The following is a 23,873-nucleotide window of genomic DNA, read 5'->3' as shown; positions in this document are numbered from 1 at the left end:
TCACCTCTATTTATTCTTTGTCCAGTGAAAATAAAAAATGGGAAAAAATGCTTAGAATTTTGTTTGTCTGTTTTTTGTTAGTTTTGTGTCATATCAGACACCATATTTAATATACTATAAGTATAATACAATCACATTGTACAAAATATAATGTTTTGGGCAAAATGTTTTAAAAGTTAAATGAAAATGAGAATTTCTGGACTTAGCATCAACTCTGCCAAAATTGCAATAAAATTACCAAAATAACTATTTAAAACAGACATTATATAACATTATAAGATACTTGAAATATATAACTTATGTATTTTGTCAAATATGATTTTTAGGTAAATTTGTTAGAAAAAAAATGAAAATTTCTGCATTTTGCCAATAACTTTGTCAAATTTCGCAATAAAATTACCAGAATTACTGTTTTTAAATATATTTTATATTACAGTATAATAGACCTTAAGTAAAGAAACTACATACTTATGTGAAATGTGCCTTTGGGTCACAATGTTCAACAAATGAAATGATTTTTTTTGAAATTTTGTCACCTAGGTGTCAATGAAAGTTTTTTATATTGCAGATATTTACCAGTCGCGCAAAATGCACAATTGCAAACAACATGCAAAAGCACTTTGTAACCAATATAATGAGACAGGCACTTTGGTTTGCCAAGCCTTGCCTTGCAAACGTCTACATAAGCCTAAAAATGTCTGTCTGGGCTACCAGGCGTGTAGCTGCATATAACACTAGTACGCGGATGAATCCACACGATTCTGACAAAAACATAAAAAAATCAGCCAAAGTTGCAGTATGCGTACTTGACTAAATGCTCCTTAAACTGTCATTTTTATTTTCCAGTACAAAATAAAGCACCTCAGAACGCCCAGAATGCACCAAGTTTTTCAAAATATTCTGAGGGGGCATGCCCCGAGACCCACCTAGCAATTATGAATCCACATATAAAGGGCTAGCTAAGCCCCTTACTACTGCATGTAAAACAAGACTACATGCTCATCTTTTCTTTATCTATTCTGCCTATTAATTTGCTTGTAAGCTTAGGTTAATCATTACATCAGCTGGGCCAAAATACAAAAGTCTCTTCTTATGTTGAGTAAAAATTTGAAAAATTCCTTCATTGTTAAATTTCTGTCATTGTTTATTATTCTTTTGCAAAGCGGTATGCAATTATGATTGCCGGGTGTATATAAAAAATACGACATCAGGAATGGTCTGAAACAGCCCTAAAACACACAAAAGCCTTAAATGAAACAAACATAATATTAAAGAGAATTCGAGTACTGTCTATAAAACATACACATATGTAGTAATTTTCCTTATAACACAATCTATAAACAGTTTTTGCCAATGTCTCTTATAGAAAAAGCTACAAAAAGAATATCGCTGGAAGTGATGGTACTCCCCATACGCCCGTTTTCTTTGAAAAAGCAGAACTTGTAATTCAATGTGCTAGTAGAAGGTAAATTATTGTAGCATTATTATACAGTTGGAAAACCATTTTCAATAATTGTTTTCATTGTTAAAGCTGCACTCTCACAGATATATGACTTTTTATTATTTTTAACTTGGAATGAAAAACTTTTGTGCACATGTCTGATAACAGTTATATGAGATTGCATACAAAATCCTATTATCATTTGAAAATCTATGTTTAATGGTTAGTAATGCTTGAGGAGAAATGAAATTTTGGGCAGTTTTTCAGACAATTGAGTTCTGTTTCACTGAGAGTTATCTTATATGACTGGATTGAAGGCATTCATGCAAAAATCAGCCCATTTTATTTAAATTTTTCAAAGCAAATGCGAAATCTCTTAATCAGTGACAGTGCAGCTTTAACTTCATTTTAGGTTTAATCACTATGATTTCAAAATTATCAGACAAACATGATACTAGATGTATACTGTCTTGTTTGGAATTCTTGCCCTAATTCATTATTGGTTCAATCATAGCAGTATTTATTTGAACTGCCTCTAGGTTGAAGTGTGATAAAATTCATAAGATATCAAATACATAATTATATAAGATTCACAATTCTTTGAAGGAATGAACTCCTGCTTACATGTCATATGACCAATTATGGACAAATACAGAACCAAATCCTAATAGTTTTTCACCAGAATTATCAAAGGGGTCACTCTTAACAAAGATCTAGTATAAACTTAATAACAATTTCTTTAGTTTAACAATGTTATAAAATTTTGAAAGGCCATAGGCAGGTAGTTCTGACGTTCATACCCTTCAAAAACTTTGACAAGAGGCATGTCTATCAAATATAAATATGAATTACTGGTGTAAATGGGTAGTGGGTAATGCACATGTCAATTGTAACCACCACCACCCCTACCACCCCCGTCCGGGGGTATACTGGGGAAATGGGTGTGAATGCGGTGGTTTTGTCTAACCTAAGGTCTGTGGGGTGCGGGGGAATTTAACAGGGATTTTACAATCAGTTCAGGGAATTTAACCTGGGGTAGGCTGGACCGAAAGTCAAAAGTCTCCGCTATTCCCCGGACCTGGGGACAGGGGTGTGGTTACAATTGACTGGTGCATTATGCAATTCATTTTGTTGCCCACTCTTTTGTTTTTCTTTGATAATCCATTGCAGACAACTATAGATCAGGATCTCAAATACCATATATGTTGAAAATTGACAACTTTTGACATCAATGTTTTAGTTATAGTTATGAATAATGAGCGTTCATTCATTGCTTTTTTATCAAATCACAATCATAGGTGTTAGCAAAGCACACCACTTTGGGCAGTAATTTTTAATGCTGTGGCTCCTCTTATCAACCAAGCACTTGGGCTGTTAGTGGATAACCATTTCCCTAGTTTCCTCCCTGTCTGGTCACCAGTTTGAAAATTAAAACATTGATAATATATAAAATTTGACAAAACTCCAGAATTGTACACTATGTTGTTCATTTGTTGAATTAAACGAATAAGCTAAATGTAAATTCAAAACAAAAGGGCCAGCATGGCCCTAAATCGATCACCTGATTAAAATGACCAACGAGTCAGTGGTAACAACTGGTTATGAAGGGTGTTGCTATTTGCTTAGCAGGTTAGTGGTTGCTGTGTTATTTGATGGTTGATAAGGACTCCTCAAAGAAGGCTGCTCTTTGATAACAGAAATGAAAAGTATGGTAAGCTGGTTGTTTCCATGGTCAATGGATGTTCTGGTAATGAACCTGAAAGTTGCTTTGGAAGTCAATGATTACTAAGGAAGTAATTGGTTGCTATGGATGTTGGCTGTTGCTCAGGAAAAAAGTGGTTGCTAAATAAGGCATTGGTGCCTATAAAGGTAGTAAATGGATGCGTCGGGAGGAATTGGATGCTAAGGAAGTCATTGGTTGAATGGGAATTCATTTGTTGCTATGGATGAAGGTAGTTGCTAAGGCAATCATTGGTTGATAAAGAAGCCATGGATTGTTTTGGAAGTCATCATTTTTATGGAAGTCATTGGCTGCCGTAAATGAAGTATTTGATAAGGATGTCCTTGGTTGCTTATGAAGTAATTGTTAAGGAAGACATTGTGAGTTTGGATTGTAGTCACTAAGTCAGACAGGTGGGTTCCTTAAGGGTACTAGGAGGTCTATGATTTCCTCAACAAGGCAAAACCTTGCTTAACATTGTGCCAAAAGGGATTATTATATTGTTGTAACAACTTATTTCATAATCTTTGAAACTAAATTATAACTTTTAGTTTAGACATCAGTTTCTAAGGAATTCATGCATTATTGCAGAAGTCATTGCCTGATTTGAATGTGCATCAATTTTTTTCTAGAAGTCTATCAGTAACATGGGAACACTGGTTGGGACAACTTTGACCCCAAGAACGAAACTTGAACAACATTCATAAAGGACCACTTAACAACAATCAGTGATTTTTTTATGAATTCTTTTTACTGCCTGTACAATGTACCTTGCAAATTCGGTAAAAAGTCAACTTCGGGAAATGATGAATATTATAATGTTATTTTTAAAATACCCCATAATCTGTCACTTTCAGGAAAATGTTGCAATAAATCACTTGACACTAAAACACCTCGACTGAGATCGTTGCTAAGTTATAGCACAAATGACAGACATCCTACTGATAAGCAATATTTGATTATTGGCATCCTACTATTCAGTATTCTTTGTCAATCTAAACGACATATCATATAATGCTTAAAAAACATGATGACATTCAGAAAGTGTTATTAATTATTTTTCATATGGGAGTAAGATAACAATTAACATGACGCTGCCGGTCAGTCAAACTGACTGATCAATACCCGACTGACCAATCAGCGTCCAGATTAGGCAGAGCTTATCAGTTGCCGTTGCTATCCACCATGACCTCCGGCAATCCTCTCATATCAACAGTAGTGTAATTACGCTGTTAAATATGTTTAACACAAATTATGTCTCATAATTGAGTGATAGTAAAGACAGTTTAAGAAATCCGAAATACTGACATTTTTCCTTCATGCTTCTAAAATTATAATTGATAACAAGGGACTGTTTAGTGTCTCAAAATGTCTTAATGTAAACGTAAATAATATACGTATATTTCCGTTTTAATAGCCTTAAAATAAGAAATATCATTATGAGAATTAGTGTACAATATTGATGATATCTTGCAATTTAGTTTATTTTGGAAATTTGTCTCCTTATTGTGCGAAAGTTTTAAATCCGAAGCACATACATTTGCTTTTAAGTTTGTTTGACATATTAGTGAAAAAGACACCTCAGTTTATGTGAGTTACATTTTTTATTTAATTTAATTAAATATCTGATATATAGCTTAAGATCACAAAAAGTATATACGTATAGATAAAACAAAATCATATTTTTAAATGACGCAAATCAAAGTAAAAACCTTTGCATTTATAATGACTATGGTCGTTTCAAAATTTCTATGCTGATTGTTAGAACAGTTTTGCATTCCATTTAATACGGAAATTTATTCATTGAGAGAAACAATAAGGTAGTTATATCAATAATGATAATAATGCATTACACTTGTATAAAACAGGTGATGCTGAATCGAGAAAGGAAGAAAAACAGCGAAATCCATTGAGTTTTGACAATGGATCTATACAAACTTCTGTTTTTGTTGATTTTCGGATAGGAAATTAATACATGTTTTGTTTCCCTTTATTTGAGTTTTAAAATATAGACTGTTATTGTACTGTAACAAAGTCCGATGTTATTTAGAAATAAATTATTTTAAAGTCTAGACATTTTTCTACCTGAATTATACATTGCATACAATTAATAATAATGAAATTATTTAATGTTATACTTGCTTTTATTGCTATGTTTTACCATGTTCCATGCATTTTTTATCTGATTGTCATTGATAACTTTTGTATTATTATCGTCTGCTTCTGGGTATTTGTCGGAGGTCCCTAATGAAGAGGTCATGTGACACTGTAGGTGTAGCCTTATCGCTATCGGCGTGATGTTAAGTGTTATTGGCCCTAACTTCAATGTATAAAATGTTACGACATTTTGACGCGAAAACTAACGCACACAATTATGTCGTCGTCTGCACTTACACTGCATTATACCTGTTTTGGCAGTATGATTAATTTATCAGCTGGGCTTCTAAAAGCCAGTTTAAAAGATTTCCTAAGCCAGACATAATGTTCATTCTGTTTGCTTTATATAAACACCGACATTTGGCAATACCCTAAACCATAATAACCATGACGTATTTTCAGAAAATCTAAAAATAGTAACAACCGTCAAGTGTTTGTCTACATCGTATCTTTCATTGTTTTTGACTGAAAATGCAAGGGATTTAGAAATTCTGCCACTTGGACCCAAATCTACCTCGCTGACATTGGCAGAGGTGCACATGTCTGACGATTAAAACACACCATAGAGTGCGAAAATGGTTTTTTCCCTTTCTAAATAAAGACATTCTACTGACTGGTTTAAACATTGATCGAAAGGCTATACGAAATGCGCGCGAAATTCGGTTAACAGTCCACGTTGTCCGGAACTGCTCGGCCATCTTCGGCAAGCTTTACAATAAGTGTTTACCGGTGATGATCGGCTTCTTGACATCACGTTTTACGCAAGTAAGCGTAATAAAGATTTTATGCTCAATTAACTGATGTGATATTTACTTTCTTCTTGTAGTCCGACGGACTATTGACTTAAAATGTCTTGTAGTCCGACCAAAAATCTGGTGGTCCCGGACTACCGGACTACCGGACTACCGTTAGTGTCGAACCCTGCGGTAGTAGTAATGAAGAATACCGGATTACAAAATCAAAGTGGAAATTGGAATTATTATAGAATCACTTTATTTGTGGGTATGTCACTTAAATATTCATTGAGGTGAAAAGAAATTACTATGATTTATTGCATAAGTTTAACCGCTGTTGCACAATCATCATTTCCAAGTGACTGTCTCCATATCCAGTACTAGCTTACAAAATCCCTTTCTAGGTAGTCAAAGACTTCATCTGATGCATCTTAAAAAGGAAGAATACAACACAATCATGAACACAATAAATGCAAATAATGTTGGGTATGCTTTAAACATTCAAATGCTAAACATCTTAGCAATTATTTCTAGAGCAATCTAAATGTCCTACATGAGATTTATTCTCTTATGAAAAAGTGATGAAATATGTACAAGCCAAATAAACTAGAAATGTGTTAAGTGGACATTAAGTCTTGTGTTGCTTGGTGAATTGCATATGTGAATGAACATAAATAACAAAACAGGGATTATAAGGGATAATATGAAAAAGTTTTTTTACCAAGTTTGGTGAAGATTATTGAGCTGTACAATGTTTTTATCTGGACTGCATCGTCTTTTATTCTGGGCAGCATAATATGGAAATCCAGGCCATGTATACATCTGGGTTTTATCTGTAATGGACCACAAAGTTCAAAATGTATGTAGGCAAATGAGTTACATGGTAATAAAAACTATCTATACATAATAATAAGTGATTTGTATACATGTGTTTACCTTGGTATTATATACTCATATATATATTATATGACATAATATTGGGTTAATACAAAAAAATGAAATAATATATAATCAGGTTAATGATAAATCAAGCAAATTTAAACTAAAACAAACAATTATATGTATATATTTACATTATTTCACAGTAAAATATAATAGAAATTAATAAACATTGGCATTTGCTTTAATCAGGTATCTATTTCAAGGCAGTTTTCATTAAATCATAGAAATTTAAAGCTGCACTCTCACAGATATACCATTTTTACAACTTTTTTTATTTTTTGTCTTGGAAAGAACAAATTTTTGCATTAATATCTGCCAACCAATGATATGTGATTGCTGCCAAAAAATCAGATCGTAGATTTTCATATTTCCGTTCGAAAATTAATGTTTTATGCGTTACTAACGGTTTAAGAATAATGCATTAAACATTACCTTTTAAACTTAAATATAAAAATCTGCTATATAATTTTTTGTCAGCTGTCTTAAATAACTGGTTTCCATGGAATTTCGCAAAAATTGTCTCGTTCCAAGACAAAAAATAAAAAAAAGTTGTCAAAACGTTCAATCTGTGAGAGTGCAGCTTCAAGGTCCAAACAACTAGAAAATGGAACTTTAAACAATAAACTTCAAAACCATGACTTATGGTACAAGTATTTCCACAATCTCAATATAACCATAAACTTGACGATCAGACTGTAGCCGAGCGGCTGGTTCTTACACACTGGCAGTGACACACAATACACTCCACTCCTCTCCATTAACCCTTTATATATATATTAGTTTAAAGCTGACGGAGACACTCCTGCAATTTACCACTGCCACCATTTAAGTAAACCTGGGAGGAGAAGTGCCCCAATGTGGGGCTTGAACCAACAACAACTGCTGGAACACTCTCATGGCGCTGTAACCAACTGAGCTAACTGAACGGCTGGTACTCATCGACACGATCTACATCTACATTTGTTTGTTAAATTTAAGTGCATGAAATTTGCATTCATACTTTAGTTATTTATGTATGCATGTATATTGTAAAGTCGATGTCTATTGTTCTACTTTAAAAGACACAAGCATGTACCCCAAAATTAGTTTTGACAGGCATGACTCACTAATGCCAGTTGTGAGTTTGTTCCTTGCTTCGATCAAGATTTTTCTGTCTGAAAATGACATTGAATACACTCTAAAGCCTAAAAGGCTGTAAAAGCAACTATCTTAAATAAATTAAAACATTAGGAAACAGAATGATGTGAAAGAGACTTTAAAAATATCGCTGCATTGTTGGATGTTGGTGCTGTCATCTGATGATCTGTCAGCGGCAATGATTGAGGCAAGCATCAAGTATATTTAAATAAAAATTGCACTCTAACAGATTAAATGTTTTGACAACTGTTTTATTTTTTGTCTTCGTACAAGCCAATTAATGCAAAACTGCAAGAAAACCAGTGACACAAGAATGCTTAAAAAAACATCGGATTGCATATATATTAAAGTTAAAGCTTCACTCTCACAGATATACCATTTTTACAACTTTTTTTTATTTTTTATCTTGGAAAGAGCAATTTTTTGTATAAATATTTGTAAACCAATGATATAGCATTGCTTTCAAAAAATCAGATCATAGATTTTCATGTTTCCGTTCAAAAATTAATGTTCAATGGCTAAAACCGTTAATAAACGTTTTAGAAAAATGAACAAAACATCAATTTTTGAACTTGTATATATAAAAATCTGCGATCTAATTTTTGTCAGCAGTCTTATATAACTGGTTTGCATGGATTTTCGCAAAAATTAGTACATTCCTAGACAAAAAATAAAAAAGTTGCCAAAATGTTCAATCTATGAGAGGGCAGCTTTAAGAAAATGAATTTTCTTCCAACTGTTAGTAGCACTTTTAGCCATAAAGCAAATTTTTTGAACGGAATAATTATGTAAATCTGCTATCTGATCTTTTGTCAGCAGGCTTATATCACTTAATTGCATATATTTACACAGAAACTGACTCATTCCAAGACAAAAAAAAATAATATATAAACAAAGTTGTCAAAATATGTGAGAGTGCAGCTTTACGGAGTACTGCGATATATCAATAAAATATACTCGTTAAACTGCCAATTATTTACGTATCTACATACATTCAATTACCTTTTGAACTAGAAAGTGTTATATTTTCAAAGAAAATAGCCATTTACTCTGTTCAGTGTCGGTCAAATTCGATGTTTTGAACCACTCTCGCGCGTGCTAAATACTAAATGACGCAATGTTTTGGACTGGTCTTCATTTTCTTCGATACAGGCACAACCGAGCGTAAATATTAAGCGAGAAAGTCTAGTGGAACTATGCAGGGTTCATAGGGTTTGTTTACAAAAATTCAAGCATCCGGTTAAGAAGACGACAAATAAGAATGGTATTAAGTTGGTAGAATGGAACTCCTTCCTGATTCCTGCACATGTAAGTTGTAAGTATTGACTATACCATACAGGACACTCAAGTGTTATTTTATATTTTCTTAGTTATCATGCAAATAAAAATAATCACTATATAGATCATTTAGAGGTTGTTCAGGGATAGTTGCAAATGGTTTGTTTACGTTAATTAGTAATATGAATTTAATTGAATACACCAATTTTTATTAGAGCTTTGCACCAAATTAAATTGAGTACATTTTACGGGAGTAACCCACACTAGCGGATCCAGAAAAGGGGTGGGACCACCCCCCCCCCCACACACACACAAAAAAAATTTGAAATCGCCTGAAAACTTTTACCACCTCAAAAACGTTAAATCATTATTTATTCTTTTATATTTTTTTATTAATCTACTCCTGAAGTTGTAATATAAACAGGGTTGGGTGTTTAAAGGGACTGTACACCAGATTGGCACCAAATTTTTATTTTTTTCTGTAATGAATCTCAGGACAATTATTCAATAAAATGTTTTACTCTTTGATATCATAATGGTAAAAAAAATCAAGTCGGAGAATGGGTTTGAACCGGTGTCGCCGAAATTGCATCATGTATTCAATGACATTTACTAGTATAACATATAGCGAACCATGATTTAAAACTGCTGAAAAAGATCAGATCAGTGTTTTTCATATGTACGTTCATAATTGTTGTTCTGTGACTTAAATTTTGCGAACACTTTCAGAAAAATGAAATAATAAGCAGATTTCTCAATACATGACATCTGTTTTATTGTGATTTATGTCTTATCATTAGGAAATTTAAGGCATTGATTCTCTGAGATAATAATAATGTCAAAACAGTCAATCTGTGAGAGAGCAGCTTTAAGACTCATTTTTCCTAAGATCAGCCAAGTTAGTATTATTTATAGCTAATTCTAGCTTAAAAGTAGGTGAATTTTATATTTATTTCAGACCAGATACTCTTGGGACCAATTTAAGGGCAAACAGACAAACCTTTTGATGCAAAGAAAGCATTGGATTTGAAAGGTAGATTTTTAACACATATCATGTACTCAATATCATTTACTAGTATAACATAATGTATTCAAGTATAAGATATTTCAAGTATTTGGTCAGGTTGTTAGGTTTAATTGAAACTGTTGAAAATCTATGCAATTTTGCATGCAGATGTTTGTTGCATGCAGATTTTACTCAGATAGCACAGGGTACAGTTACTCTTGTAACTTGCTTAAAATAAATGCAAATAATTCTGCATGTGTCTGAAGTCATGTTTTATTTTTCTCTACAAATTGTTTTGAAACATGCAATTGTTTGATTTCCTTTCTTATGTGTTGTACATTAGGTATAAGTTCGCTTTTGCTAATTGTTCAGTTGTTTTTCAGTTGTTGCAATTGTGGACCAGGCCAGAGTTGTACTAAACCCAATAAGACACAATGAGAGACAGGAATGACACAATGAGAAACAGGAAAAAGGAAACAGGATGACTGATCGCCACCTGTTACAAATTCATCTAGGTACAGTTTTAATTCCAGATTTGATACAACTGTAAAATGTTTTATGCATGCTATGATTATGTTCATCATGTTTGTTTTAGACCCTGATGGTGAGGACTTATTGATTATCCCTTGCCAAAAGGCAAAGTGGATACAGTAATTGTGTAATTGTGTGTGTGTGTGTGTGTGTGTGTGTGTGTGTGTGTGCGTGTGTGTGTGTGTGTGCACGGAATGTAATCTTGAGCATAAATCCTCCAGGTATTACCTTCAAAGTTCATATAGAGATAGATCCCTATTGAGAAGTGCAGTGTTAAGGGACCATAACTCTATTTACAGTTCTTTTTGTAATAACCCTTTGTTATATTTCATACTGAGTTTTTGTCTGCAGCATAACTTGAAAAGTCTTTGAGGTGTTGATTTCAAACTTCAAATATATACAGATAGATCTCATTTAGCAAAAGTGCAGTGCACAGAAACCATAACTCAAGGTTTTATTTTGTAGAAGTTGCCCTTTGTTAGCTTTCAATGTTATCCTTTGTTGTAAGGCACAGTTGGTCATGCTCAAATATGCTCATTCACATTAAAAGTAATTGTCCAGGTTCAAATCCTGTAATAGGAACAATTAGTTTCTTTCTATGTTGAGCAAAGTTTATATGAACTATCTGTCAATGTAAAATAAACTTGTGTATTTTGTGTATTTTTTGTTACATATTTTTATGTGCATATATATATATATATATATATATATATATATATATATATATATATATATATATATACAATCTATATCACAAAACGTGGCTAATTTTTGATATTAAGATATATACTATGTATGAGAACTATCATATTTCAAAATCAACCATAAAGCTTTTGCAAGATGGATAATAACTTAATGTATCTGATGAACAATAATGTGATTTTGGGATGCCAGCAATAACTTTTCAAGGTGAAAATATGTTCTTATCATTGATTTTACATATAAGTATTCAGTATGCAAAGCCCTTTCAAATGATAATATTATTTTATGGGGTAACTCTCAAATTTTAACATTAAAGCCAATGGCACAAATGAATGAAAAGCTCCTTAAAAGTTCAATATTTGAAGCCAACAATGGAACTGTGTTTATGTATTGCTTAATGTTCCTTTTTCTTTCAGAAAAAACCCACATCCAACAAGAGACAGTCTGACTTCAAAATCTTCATTGATGGCAACTTAATGGACAAGACATCCGTCACATAAAGATTCACTAAAATTGAAATGATATACCAATTTTAACTTTTAACCGCCAAATACATTATAAATTTGAAAATAGATTACCCTTAAATAGAGTTGGATGTTTAACATTTACCTTAACACAGTACAAAGTGCTCATGTTGAACTATTGTGATTGGTCATAGTCTGTCCTTCATTTTTATGAACAGTTTCATACCGTGTTAACACTTTAGTATGGGGACTCATTTTCTCTTTGGTCTTTATTCATACTGGCCAGAATATGTTTACCAAAGAAATCTTAGTAGAGATTGATAACTGTTTAGGTTGGACAAAAAGCATGTACTAGGTTGTTTGTTCTAATAATAGAAACTGTAAATGCTTCAGAAACTATATATCTAATATTCATGATATTTGTCAGTATTTATTCTCGTCAACGTTAAAAAAAAGATTAGGTGAAACTTGTTTATTGGTCAAAATGTGTTTGATTAGAGTGGCCTCAAATTCCACTTTATATGAATGAAATTTGTCAAGTATTAGAAAAAAACTATGTTTTAGTTTTATAGGCCATATTCTCTTCCCAAGCTTTCCTTAAAGAAAGAATGTAGGTAATATGAAACAGGAGTCACTAGTCAAATATTAAAAACCTTAAAAATTGCTATTCATAGAGGTATCGTTTCCTCATCATAAATCACAACTTAGCCAGCAAGACTTTTCAACAAATAAGGCATAACAGGTAAAAAATAAATAATTAGGCACATATTTTAGTGAATAAAATCTTGTAAACATATTATTGAAACAAATAATGTGTCTGGTTCTGAGGTGAGCAATAAATCACCTTGCTTAGTAACAATGGAGCTAGTTCATTATTAAAAGTTTGTTTTAAACTTGAATGCAAATCATATATTGTTATTTTTAATCTATATTTTTACATACCTTGTTCTGTTGTTAATTTCCATACTGACTTGGTCAATTATGGCTACTTTGTCTAATTACATTCTAACTTCTAACCTGAATGTTTCATTGTACTTTTGAGTGTTCTGTTAAATATATTGCACAATTACCCTATATGCCAGTATAAATTCAATGAAACCATGGTCATTAAGTTCCATACATATTGGGAGCACATGGTAAGCCTGTAGAAATGTCACTTCTTAAACCTAGATTCTTGATCTGCTCGCCACATTGTTTTGCTAAAATTCTTGTTTATAAAAACAAATGATTGTTTAATGTCAAGGAAACCTTTTTAGGTAACTGTCAAATATTATTTACCATTTAGTAACTGTCTAAAGGCAAAATTTCCTTTCCTTTTCATATTTGATTTGGGCCCCTAGGGTCATGGTCACTGTAACTAAAAATAGGAAAATGCTTGGTACTGAATAACTTCAGTTTTAATACACTTGAAACTGAATCTCACAATAAAGGCTGAAGTTCATGTTGCATTGCAGTATTTCTAGTTAACTTTTTAATTTGACACTTTTTATTGCTTTCGACAGGCACATATTACATTATTATTGTAATCATTTTAAGGACAAGCCTCATTTAATTGAGCATGCTGTCCAAAGACAGCTCTTGTTGACATAATTATAAGACACCTTTTGTTATGGTTTATATGAACAATAGTTGTTTCTGTGTATCTTTTAGAAGAAACTTCGATTTCTTATTATATTGATGGACTGTAGATATATACCTACATGCACGAGAGTATTGACATCAGATTCTTAGGATTAAATTTACTAATGTTCTGTTCATGTTCAAAATAGATAGAGTTATGGTAAATGCGTAGTCTTGTTTTTTTTTATAACTTAGACAACCATGTATTTTTGTTGTCCTGGTCTCCAGTCCTGTTATGTGAATTGGGTTTTATGGACATCTTCGATATTAAAGGTCCAATTCTAGTGTCTAGCTGAAAAGTATTTAGCTTAGGGAGACCTTAGTTTGGGTTATCATGTTGGATATGTCTGAATGTTGGCATGTCGGGAAATGACAATTTTAGGCTATGACAATTTGAAAATGTAGACGTTGCTGGGCAAGGCTTCTCACACCCAAGTGACTGTCGCATTATATTCTTGAAAAAGTGCCTTAGGCTTTTGGTTTGTTATGAATTTTGCGAGTCTGGCAAATATCTGCATTATAAAATTCATCGACATACAGGTGACAGAGAAAAAGGTCAATTTTCAATGATTTCAAAAAACTAAAAGGGATCGTCATAAATGAATAACGTTAATTGATTTGACAGGAGTTGATGCAGAGCTTCAAAAATTAAGGAGACAATTTCAGAAAAATGCACATAAATTATTTTTGTTTATTTGTGTTGTTTGATAACTGCTGTGTGTCGATTTTTATTTAATTTCATTTTACCCCCCCCCCCCAATCACATTTCACACAATACATGGTTTCTACACTTTAGGTTTGTTATACTGTAGTATAGTATCTATTGAATACAGTAAAATTTCCGGTCATTGTTTTGCAAAATTTGTGCAAATAATTGGCGAATTTCAGAAATTCTCATTTTTTTTAATTTTTCAAACATTTTCCCCAAAATTCACATTTCACAAAATTACATAGTTTCTTTTCTTTTGATATATTAAAATGTAAGATAATATTTATGAAACACAGTAATTATGTTCATTCTATTGCAATATTTGAAAAAGTTATTGGCAAATTCCAGAATTCTCATTTCCATTTAATTTTTCATATATTTTACCCCGAAAATCATATTTTTAAAAAACTGTGTTTCTATATTTTTATATATAATACTGTTAAATGAAATATATTAGCTGCAGTGGTTCTGGTTATTTTATTGCAAAATAAGGCAGAGTTATTGTCAAAATCCATAAATTGTCATTTTCATTTAATTTTTTGTCACATTTTACCCAAAAAATTATTTTTTGCGCCATGTAATTGTTCTATAATTTAAGTATATTAAATATGTTGCCTGGTATGACATAAATTCATCAAAATTATTTGTGTGCATTTTTCTTCAATTTTTTGTTCAAAAATCTCCTTTTGTATACATTGAATAGAGAACAGAGGTGTTGAAGCACTGCTTCAACACCTCTGAGAATGATTAGAGTATAGTGAACGCTACCACAATGTACATAGACTATAACAGAGGTTCGAATTTACAGATAGAGAATAGTGTACGCCACCACAATGTATATAGACTATAACAGAGGAATTGATGTAAAGTTTCAAAATCTCTGGTTGATACATTGCATAGTGAACAGAGGTGTTAAAGCACTGCTTCAACACCTCTGAAAATGAATAGAGTGCACGCTACCACAATGTATATAGACTATAACAGAGGAGTCGAAGTATATCTTCAAAATCTCTGGCTGTATACATTGTATAGAGAACAGGGGTGTTGAAGCAGTGCTTCAACACCTCTGAGGATGAATAGAGTATAGTGCACGCTTCCACAATGTATATAGACTATAACAGAGGAGTTGAAGTAAATCTCTGGCTGTATACATTGTATAGAGAACAGGGGTGTTGAAGCACTGCTTCAATACCTCTGGGAATGAATAGAATATATACTGTGCACAGTATATACTGGTATAGAATATAACGCCAATATATGTACTGTCACGGTATATCGTGCATATCCATATAGTGTATAGAGTCGATGCACTGCGTTGACATCTAAGATCTCAATCTCAACTTGGACTAAGCATTCTAGATTAAATATTTTCTTCTAGATTCAAATAATTCACTGTTCAAATATTATGTGTGGTACCTGAGATTTAATGAATTATACCTAAAACCCACAATGTCATTGTAAGGCCGTAGGCTGCACCAAGAACCTATTTGAGTAATGTAGAAGTATATCATTTAAACATGGTTCTTTTCTTGCGTCGAAGCCCTAGTGTGTGTTTGGCATGGGTGTTGTTGTGTGTCCGACTGTTTGCTGGTGTGTGTGTGACGGTTGTGCTGGTGTTTGTCTGACATGGGTACTGGTGTATGTCTGACATGGGTGCTGGTGTATGTCTGACGGTGGGTGGGGTCTGTGTACGACGGGGATGCTGGTGTACGTATGACAGGGATGCTCGTCTGTGTTTGACATTTGTGCTGGTATGTATCTGACGGGAATATCGGTGTATGTCTGACGCGGATGTTCGTGCGTGTCTGACAGTTGTGCTGGTATGTATCTGACCGGGATACTGGTGTATGTCTAACGGGGATGTTCATCTGTGTTTGATAGTTGTGCTGGTATGTATCCGACGGGGATTTTGGTGTAAGTCTGACGGGAATGCTCGTCTGTGTCTGACAGTTGTGCTGGTATGTATCTGACGGGGGTGGGGTGCTGGTGTATGTATGACGGAGATACTGGTGTATGACTGACGGGAATGCTGATGTATGTTTGACGGGGATGCTCGTACGTGTCTGACAGTTGTGCTGGTGTGTGCCTGATTGGGGTGCTGGTGTATGTTAACGGGGATACTCGTGTATGTATGACGGGGGTGCTGGTGTATGTTTGACGGGGATACTGGTGTATGTATGACGGGGATGCTGGTGTATGTATGACGGGGATACTGGTGTATGTATGACGGGGGTGCTGGTGTATGTATGACGGGGAATGCTGGTGTATGCATGACGGGAATGCTGGTGTATGTATGACGGGGGTGCTGGTGTATGTATGACGATAGTGCTGGTGTATGAATGCTGGTGTATGTATGAAGGGGGTGCTGTTGTATGTATGACGGGGATAATAGTGTATGTATGATTGGGATGCTGGTGTATGTATGACGGAGAGTCTCGTGCGTGTCTGGCTGTTGTGCTGGTGTATGCCTGATGGGGATGCTAGTAAATGTATGACTCTGATGCTGAAATGCGTCTGACGAGGGTGCTGCTATGTGTCTGACGTGGGGGGCTGGCATGTGGTGTCAAACGCGGATGCTTTTATGTGTCTGACGGGGACACTGGCATGTGTCTGACGGGGATGCTGCTATGTGTTTGACGGGTGTGCTGTTGTGTGTCTGAAGGGGATGCTGGTATGTGTCTGACGGGTGTCATGCTACGTGTCTGACGGGGACACTGGCATGTGTCTGACGGGGATGCTGCTATGTGTCTGACGGGGGTACTGTTGTGTGTCTGAAGGGGATGCTGGTATGAGTCTGACGGGTGTCATGCTATGTGTCTGACGGGCGCGCTGGTATGTGTCTGACGGGATTGCTGGTATGTGTCTGACCGGACTGCTGTTGAGCGTCTTACAATGTTGCTGGTATTAGTCTGACGGGGTTGCTGGTGAGTGTCTGACAACGGTACAGGTTTGTGTCTGACGGGGATGCTGGTGTGTGTCTGACGGGTATGCTGGTGTATGTATGACGGGGGTGCTGGTGTATGTATGACGGGAATACTGGTGTATGTCTGACGGGGATGCTGGTGTATGTATGACGAGGATTCTGGTGTATGTATGACAGGGGTGCTGGTGCATGTATGACGGGGACGCTGGTGTATGCCTGATGGGGGTCTGGTGTTTGTATGACGGGGATGCTGGTTTATGTCAGACGGGGGCGCTAGTATGTGCCTGATGGGGGTGCTGGTGTATGTATGACGGGGATGCTGGTGTATGTATGAAGGGGGTGCTGTTATGAGTCTGACGGGGATACTTGTGTATGTCTGACGGGGATACTGGTGTATGTATGACGGGGGTGCTAGTACATGTCTGACAGTTGTGCTGGTGTGTGCATGATGGTGTGCTGGCGTATGCCTTATGGGGGTGCTGGTGTTTGTCTGGCGGTGGTGCTGGTGTATGTATGACCGGGAAACTGGTGTATGTATGACGGAGATACTGATATTTGTCTGACGGGGATGCTCGTACATGTCTCACAGTTGTGCTGGTGTGTGCCTAATGGGGGTGCTGGTAATAATAAGACTAGGATGTTGGAATGCGTCTGACGAGGGTGCTGCTATGTGTCTGAAGGGGAGAGCTTGCATGTGGCTTCAAACGGGGATGCTTTTATATGTCTGACGGGGACACTGGCATGTGTCTGACGAGGATGCTGCTATGTGTTTGACGGGTGTGCTGAAGATGATGCTGGTATGTGTCTGAGTGGTTTCCTGACGGGGGCGCTGGTATGTGTCTGACGGGATTGCTGGTATGTGTCTGACCGGGCTGCTGTTGACGGTCTTACAATGGTGCTGGTATGAGTCTGACGGGGTTGCTGGAGAGTGTCTGACAACGGTACAGGTGTGTGTCTGACGGGGGTGCTGGTGTGTGTCTGACTTGGTGTGCTGGTTTAGGGCTGACGTGGGTGCTGGTGGTTATCCGATGGGGTGCTGGTTGCTGGTATGTGAATGACTGGGGTGCTGGTTTAGGTCTGACGGGGTGGTTGGTGGGTATCTGGCGGGGGTTCTGGTTTATATATGACGGGGTGCTGTTGTGTTTGTGACAGGGGTGCCGTTATATGTCAAAGGCAGGTGATGGTGTGTGTCTGACAACGATCCTGTTGTGTATCTGACGGGGCTGCTGGTATTTATCTCACAGGGGTACTGGTTTGTGTCTGACCCGGGTTGTGATATGTGTTTGAGGGGGTGCTGATGAGTTTGTGACGGCGGAACATGTGTGTGTCTGACGGGAATGCTGATATGTGTCTGACAGGGATGCTGTTAAGTGTCTCATTGGGAGGCAGGTATATGTCTGACGGGCGTGCTGGTATGGCGGCGGTTCTTGAATGTGTATGACCGGAGTCCTTGTGTGTATTTGACTCTTGTGCTGGTATATGTCTGAAGTGGTGCTTGTGTGTGTCTGACTCGTGTGCTTGCATGCTTCTGACGGGGGGGGGCTTGTGTGTGTCTGACTCGTGTGCTGGTATGTGTCTGAAAGGGTGCTTTTGTGTGTCTGTCTCGTGTTCTTGCATGCTTCTGACGAGGGTGCTTGTGTGTGTCTGACCCGTGTGCTGGTATATGTCTGACGGGCGTGCTGGTGTGTGTCTGACTGGTGTGCTGGTATATGTCTAAACGGGTGCTTGTGTGTGTCTGTCTCGTGTGCGTGCATGCTACTGACGGGGTGCTTGTGTGTGTCTGACTCGTCTGTTGGTATATGTCTGACGGGTATGCTTGTGTGTGTCTGACTCGTGTGCTGGTATATGTCTAACGGGTATGCTGGTGTGTGTCTGACTCGTGTGCTTGTATATTTCTAACGGGCGTGTTGGTGTGTGTCTGACTCGTGTGCTTGTATATGTCTGACGGGTGTGCTTGTGTGTGTCTGATTCGTGTGCTTGTATATGTCTAACGGGCGTACTGGTGTGTGTCTGACTCGTGTGCTGGTATATGTCTAACGGGCGTACTGGTGTGTGTCTGACTCGTGTGCTGGTATAATTTTGACGGGTATGCTTGTGTGTGTCTAATTCGTGTGCTGGTATATGTCTAACGGACGTACTGGTGTGTGTCTGACTCATGGGCTGGTATATGTATAACGGGCGTGCTGGTGTGTGTCTGGCTCGTGTGCTTGTATTTGTCTGATGGGTTTGCTTGTGTGTGTCTGACTAGTGTGCTGGTATATGTGTGAAGGGGTATATGTCTGACCGGTATATTTGTGTGTGTCTGATTCGTGTGCTTATATATGTCTGACGGGTATGCGATTGTGTGTCTGACTCGTGTGCTGGTATTTGTCTGACGGGTAGGCTTGTGTGTGTCTGATTCGTGTACTTATATATGTCTGACGGGTATGCGATTGTGTGTCTGACTCGTGTATTGGTATATGTCTGAAGTGGTGCTTGTGTGTGTCGGACTCGTGTGCTAGTATGTGTCTGACGGGCGTGCTGGTGTGTGTCTGACTCATGTGCTGGTATGTGTCGGAAGGGGTTCTTGTGTGTGTCTAACTGGTGTGCTTGCATGATTCAGACTAAGGTGCTTGTGTGTGTCTGACTCGTGTGTTGTTATATGTCTGAAGGGGTTCTTCAGTGTGCCTGATTCGTATGCTGGTATGTTTCTAACGGGATTGCTTGTAGGTGTATGACGCGTGTGCTTGCATGTTTCTGACGGGACGGCTTGTGTGTATCTGACTCGTGTGATGGTATATGTCTGAAGGTGTGTTTGTGTGGGTCTGACGGTGGTGCTGGTGTGTCTGACAACGGTACTGGTGTGTGTCTGACGGGGGTGCTGGTGAGTGTCTGACAACGGTGCTGATGAGTGTCTGACAACGGTGCTGATGTGTGTCTAGCGGCGGCGTTGGTAAGTGTCTAACGCGGGTGCTGGTGTTTGTATGACGGTGCTGGTTGTAAGTGTCTGACAGGGGTGCTGGTTAGTGTCTAAATGGGTTGATAGTATGTGTCTCCCGGGCGTACTGGTGTGTGTCCTGTGGCGGTGCTTGTATGTGTCTGACGGGGGTGCTTGATTGTGCGTGTATCGTTCGAATGCATATCGGCTAAAACACGGTATTTGTCCATTTTATATTTTTTGGTTGTTATACATAGATTGAAGGAAAGTGTGTGATTTCAAACTTAATTCTTTGCAGCCAAAGCATGTAACCTAGTCCACTCCTGCTGGCCTCCAAATTTCAAGTGAAAATATCAATTTGTATTCGAGTAACAGCAAAAAACATATCCCAAAAATGGCCATTTTCAAGCGTTATGCTGTCTCATTTGATTTTTTTATATATTCAAACTGTTATATATCTATTTTGCATGATGATTTGGAAAAAATGCATTACCTCAGCTGATAGAAAATTTCAAGTGCTAAATTTTGGTGGGTAAATCAAGAAAATAGACAAATTATTACAGAAAATATGACTTATTAACATAAAGTGGTGCTTTTGCCAATTTTTCAAAATCACAATAAGTATCCCTTGTTATATGCATGAAAAACATTGAAAATTCACCCATTTACAAGTGATAACTGTTTTGTAAGACTGATTATTAATCAAACTTCCAATTTTTTGTTGCTTTGGGCATTCATGATTCACATTCTTAAAAAGAAGGAGGTTCACCTGTAAGATTTTCAGGGTTAAAAAATCTGTAGAGTCCGTAACCATGGGTTTGTATCTACATATGTATTAATGACAGAAATGTGGCATTCCACAAATAAAAACCTCTGTATGAGTATGTTTAATGGCTGAAATATTTTTGGAATATTTTGATTTTAAGTTGCATTTTTTTACATATTTAATGTTACGGACACTACAAAATCTGCCTTCAAATTTTGATTTGAAATTTCCATTGTTTTCAATAGCATATTTCCTTATATTTTTTCATGGTAAAAGCAATTTTTTTATTGTGCAATATTGCATCATCTTTTAACTATTGGAAAATACCAATAAAACGGCTGATGCAACAATATTTGTGATGAATTATTGCATCATCCAAAACAACCGCCTTTCTAAGAAATACAACAGTCCAGCTGTAATGATGGAATCAGCTAAGAAAATGGCTTATTTTGGGTAATAGTCGGTCAGATTCCAGCAAGAAGTCCTTTCAAATGGAAAACACTAAAGGTGTTGGTTCCAGTGATGCTCTAGGTATGTATTATCCTTATCTAAACATTCCATGCTATGTTACTTAGGGTCCGTAACCAAAACCATATGTCTGTACATGATGCCCTGAATTAATGCAATTGTCCACATGAAATGCACATGTTGTGATGCTTATTTGTTGAAATTGCCATGCCCAACATATAACAAACTAAAATGGTCTTAACAGGTTGTTTAATGGAAATCCTATGACAGTATGACACACAATTTCATTTTGTGTAGCCTATTACGGAGCCGAGATGAAATATTTTTACATAAAGATTGGCGTGTATGCCAATGAATACAATCAGTGTTATAATATACAGATCACAGACACAGTGGATACTTGTTAAATGTACAGAATTGAAGCTTAAGTAATATTTGATTTGTACTTGTACTCAGGTTACAGACTCTACAAAATACGGCCACTTGTTTCTAAGTCTACTGTAAGTATGTTCAAAAACATTTTTATGAACAGAAACAATACAATTGAACCATATAGGGACATTTATACCTTTTGAGGTTTTTTCTTTTCACAAAACCTGTCTTTATATGAAGATTTATATACCATGTATATTAATATTCTAAGGTATACATTGAACCCAACCGTTTAAGGTTAATTAATATTCAGAATGTCTTTTTACAGAAGAGAGCCGAAAATCATCACTGCGATCCCGGAAACTTGAAAAAAATGCTGAAATGAATGCTGAAAAGAATGAAGACATAGAAATGAAGCAAAAGGAGAAAAACAGGCTGAAAGTCAAGGCATGGAGAACGCGTCAGAAAACAGAAAACTCCACAAAATATTCTGAAATCAAAAAGAAAGACACAGAAAGAAAGAAGGAAGCTCGAATGAAAGTGAAACTCATGGCCAATTCAGATCCTGAATTAAAAGCCTCCTTAAGAAAGAAAAAAGCTGAAGAAATGAAAAGATACAGACAGAGAAAAAAGATGAAAACAACATGTTCTTCTGAAGATCCTGGTGTTAAAAAGAGTAAGAAACCGGCTCTGGAAGAAAAAAAGAAAAAAGCTGTGAAGCGAACACAAGCCTGGAGAATGCGAATTAAACTTAAGTCTCCTACAATTCCAATTGTTAACACAGTAACAGGAAAGTTCTTGGTAATGCTGAAGACGTTTACCAATTTTGTCAAGAAACTCTGAATATGGAAGTAGTGGACACTGTAAAAAGCACTCTGTCGAGAAGAGAATTTGTATTTGTTGAAAATGTGAATAGAAACCGACCAGAAACAAATGTACAAACATTAACTGGAACACGGAAGCTGCACTCTGTTAAGTCTGTTGGTAAAGACTATGAGCTGAACTCAAGGAAACTTAGTTGTTACTGTGATGCTTGTGTGAATGGTGTAACATCAAAATGTGAGAATGTAGACATAGTTAAAATAAGTGGGAGAAAAGAAACCTTGATGTTATTAGTAAAGTCCAAGAAAAACTAAATGTAAAGAAGAAACAACCATCTAACAAGGAGCAGCCTAAAGCAACCTGCAAAGAACAAACAAAAGGACAGAAACAAATAACTTTGAAAAGAAAATCGGAGACCAAGCAACCAAAAGCCAAGAGGAGAAAAATAGAAGAGACAGCAGCAACAACATCCCAACAAGATACAGCCTTTCAACCTGGTGATTTTGTTACCGTTGGGCTCAAACCGAGAAAAGGACCCATAAGTGTTTACGTTGCTGAAATTACAAGTAAATCTGAATCAGAATATGGGCTTAAATATATGAAGAAAGCTGGAAACGCATATGTGTGGCCTGAGAAGTCAGACGTTTCTCAGGAGCCAACAGAACATATCATTTCAAAGCTAGAAGCTCCTGAACTTGTCAATGAAAGAGGTCATTTTAAATTCAATACACAGGAACTCAGCAAAGTTAAAGTTAATCTGTTGAAAATACACAAACATGTGTATTTCAAATAGAAAATGTTGAGCATGTGTTGGTTCTTACAATGTGTAGAGTCTGTAACCGTAGTGCAGTCTATTTCTATCTCATACAAAAAATATGTTATATTGATATAAACAGCAGAAACTGACTATACTTGATAGGAAAAGTGTTTATTTTAGAAAAACAATGTGCTTGGGGCACTTGGTTCTACAAACTTTAAAAGTTACAGTTAAAGTTGTGTGATCATTTTTGTCAATTTTTAGAGTTCATCGCAACTGGGATGAAATATGTTTTTTTTATGCTTATCTCAAGCAGAGATTTTATGCATTTGTTTGTTAACATTCTAATTGTTAGTTTTCTGTGTTAACCTGAATAATACGCACTTGTTTCCATTAAAATCTTTGTT

General features: G+C 36.1%; 2 protein-coding genes across 3 annotated transcripts in view; both read left to right on the top strand.

Annotated features, from left to right (window-relative positions):
- Positions 1-23,873, top strand: part of LOC128223689 (fibrillin-2-like) — a 46,035-nt gene that overhangs the window by 1,999 nt on the left and 20,163 nt on the right. The window lies entirely within an intron of this gene.
- LOC128223695 (uncharacterized) lies at positions 20,797-23,513 on the top strand. Its single transcript, XM_052933007.1, has 2 exons — positions 20,797-21,578; positions 22,216-23,513. Exons 1-2 carry the CDS (start codon positions 21,539-21,541, stop codon positions 22,728-22,730), a joined length of 555 nt encoding a protein of 184 aa, XP_052788967.1. The 5' UTR covers positions 20,797-21,538; the 3' UTR covers positions 22,731-23,513.

The sequence above is a fragment of the Mya arenaria genome, chromosome 17, assembly GCF_026914265.1.
Source record: "Mya arenaria isolate MELC-2E11 chromosome 17, ASM2691426v1".
NCBI classification, from domain to species: Eukaryota; Metazoa; Mollusca; class Bivalvia; order Myida; family Myidae; genus Mya; species Mya arenaria.
This window is presented reverse-complemented; position numbering and strand designations above follow the sequence as displayed.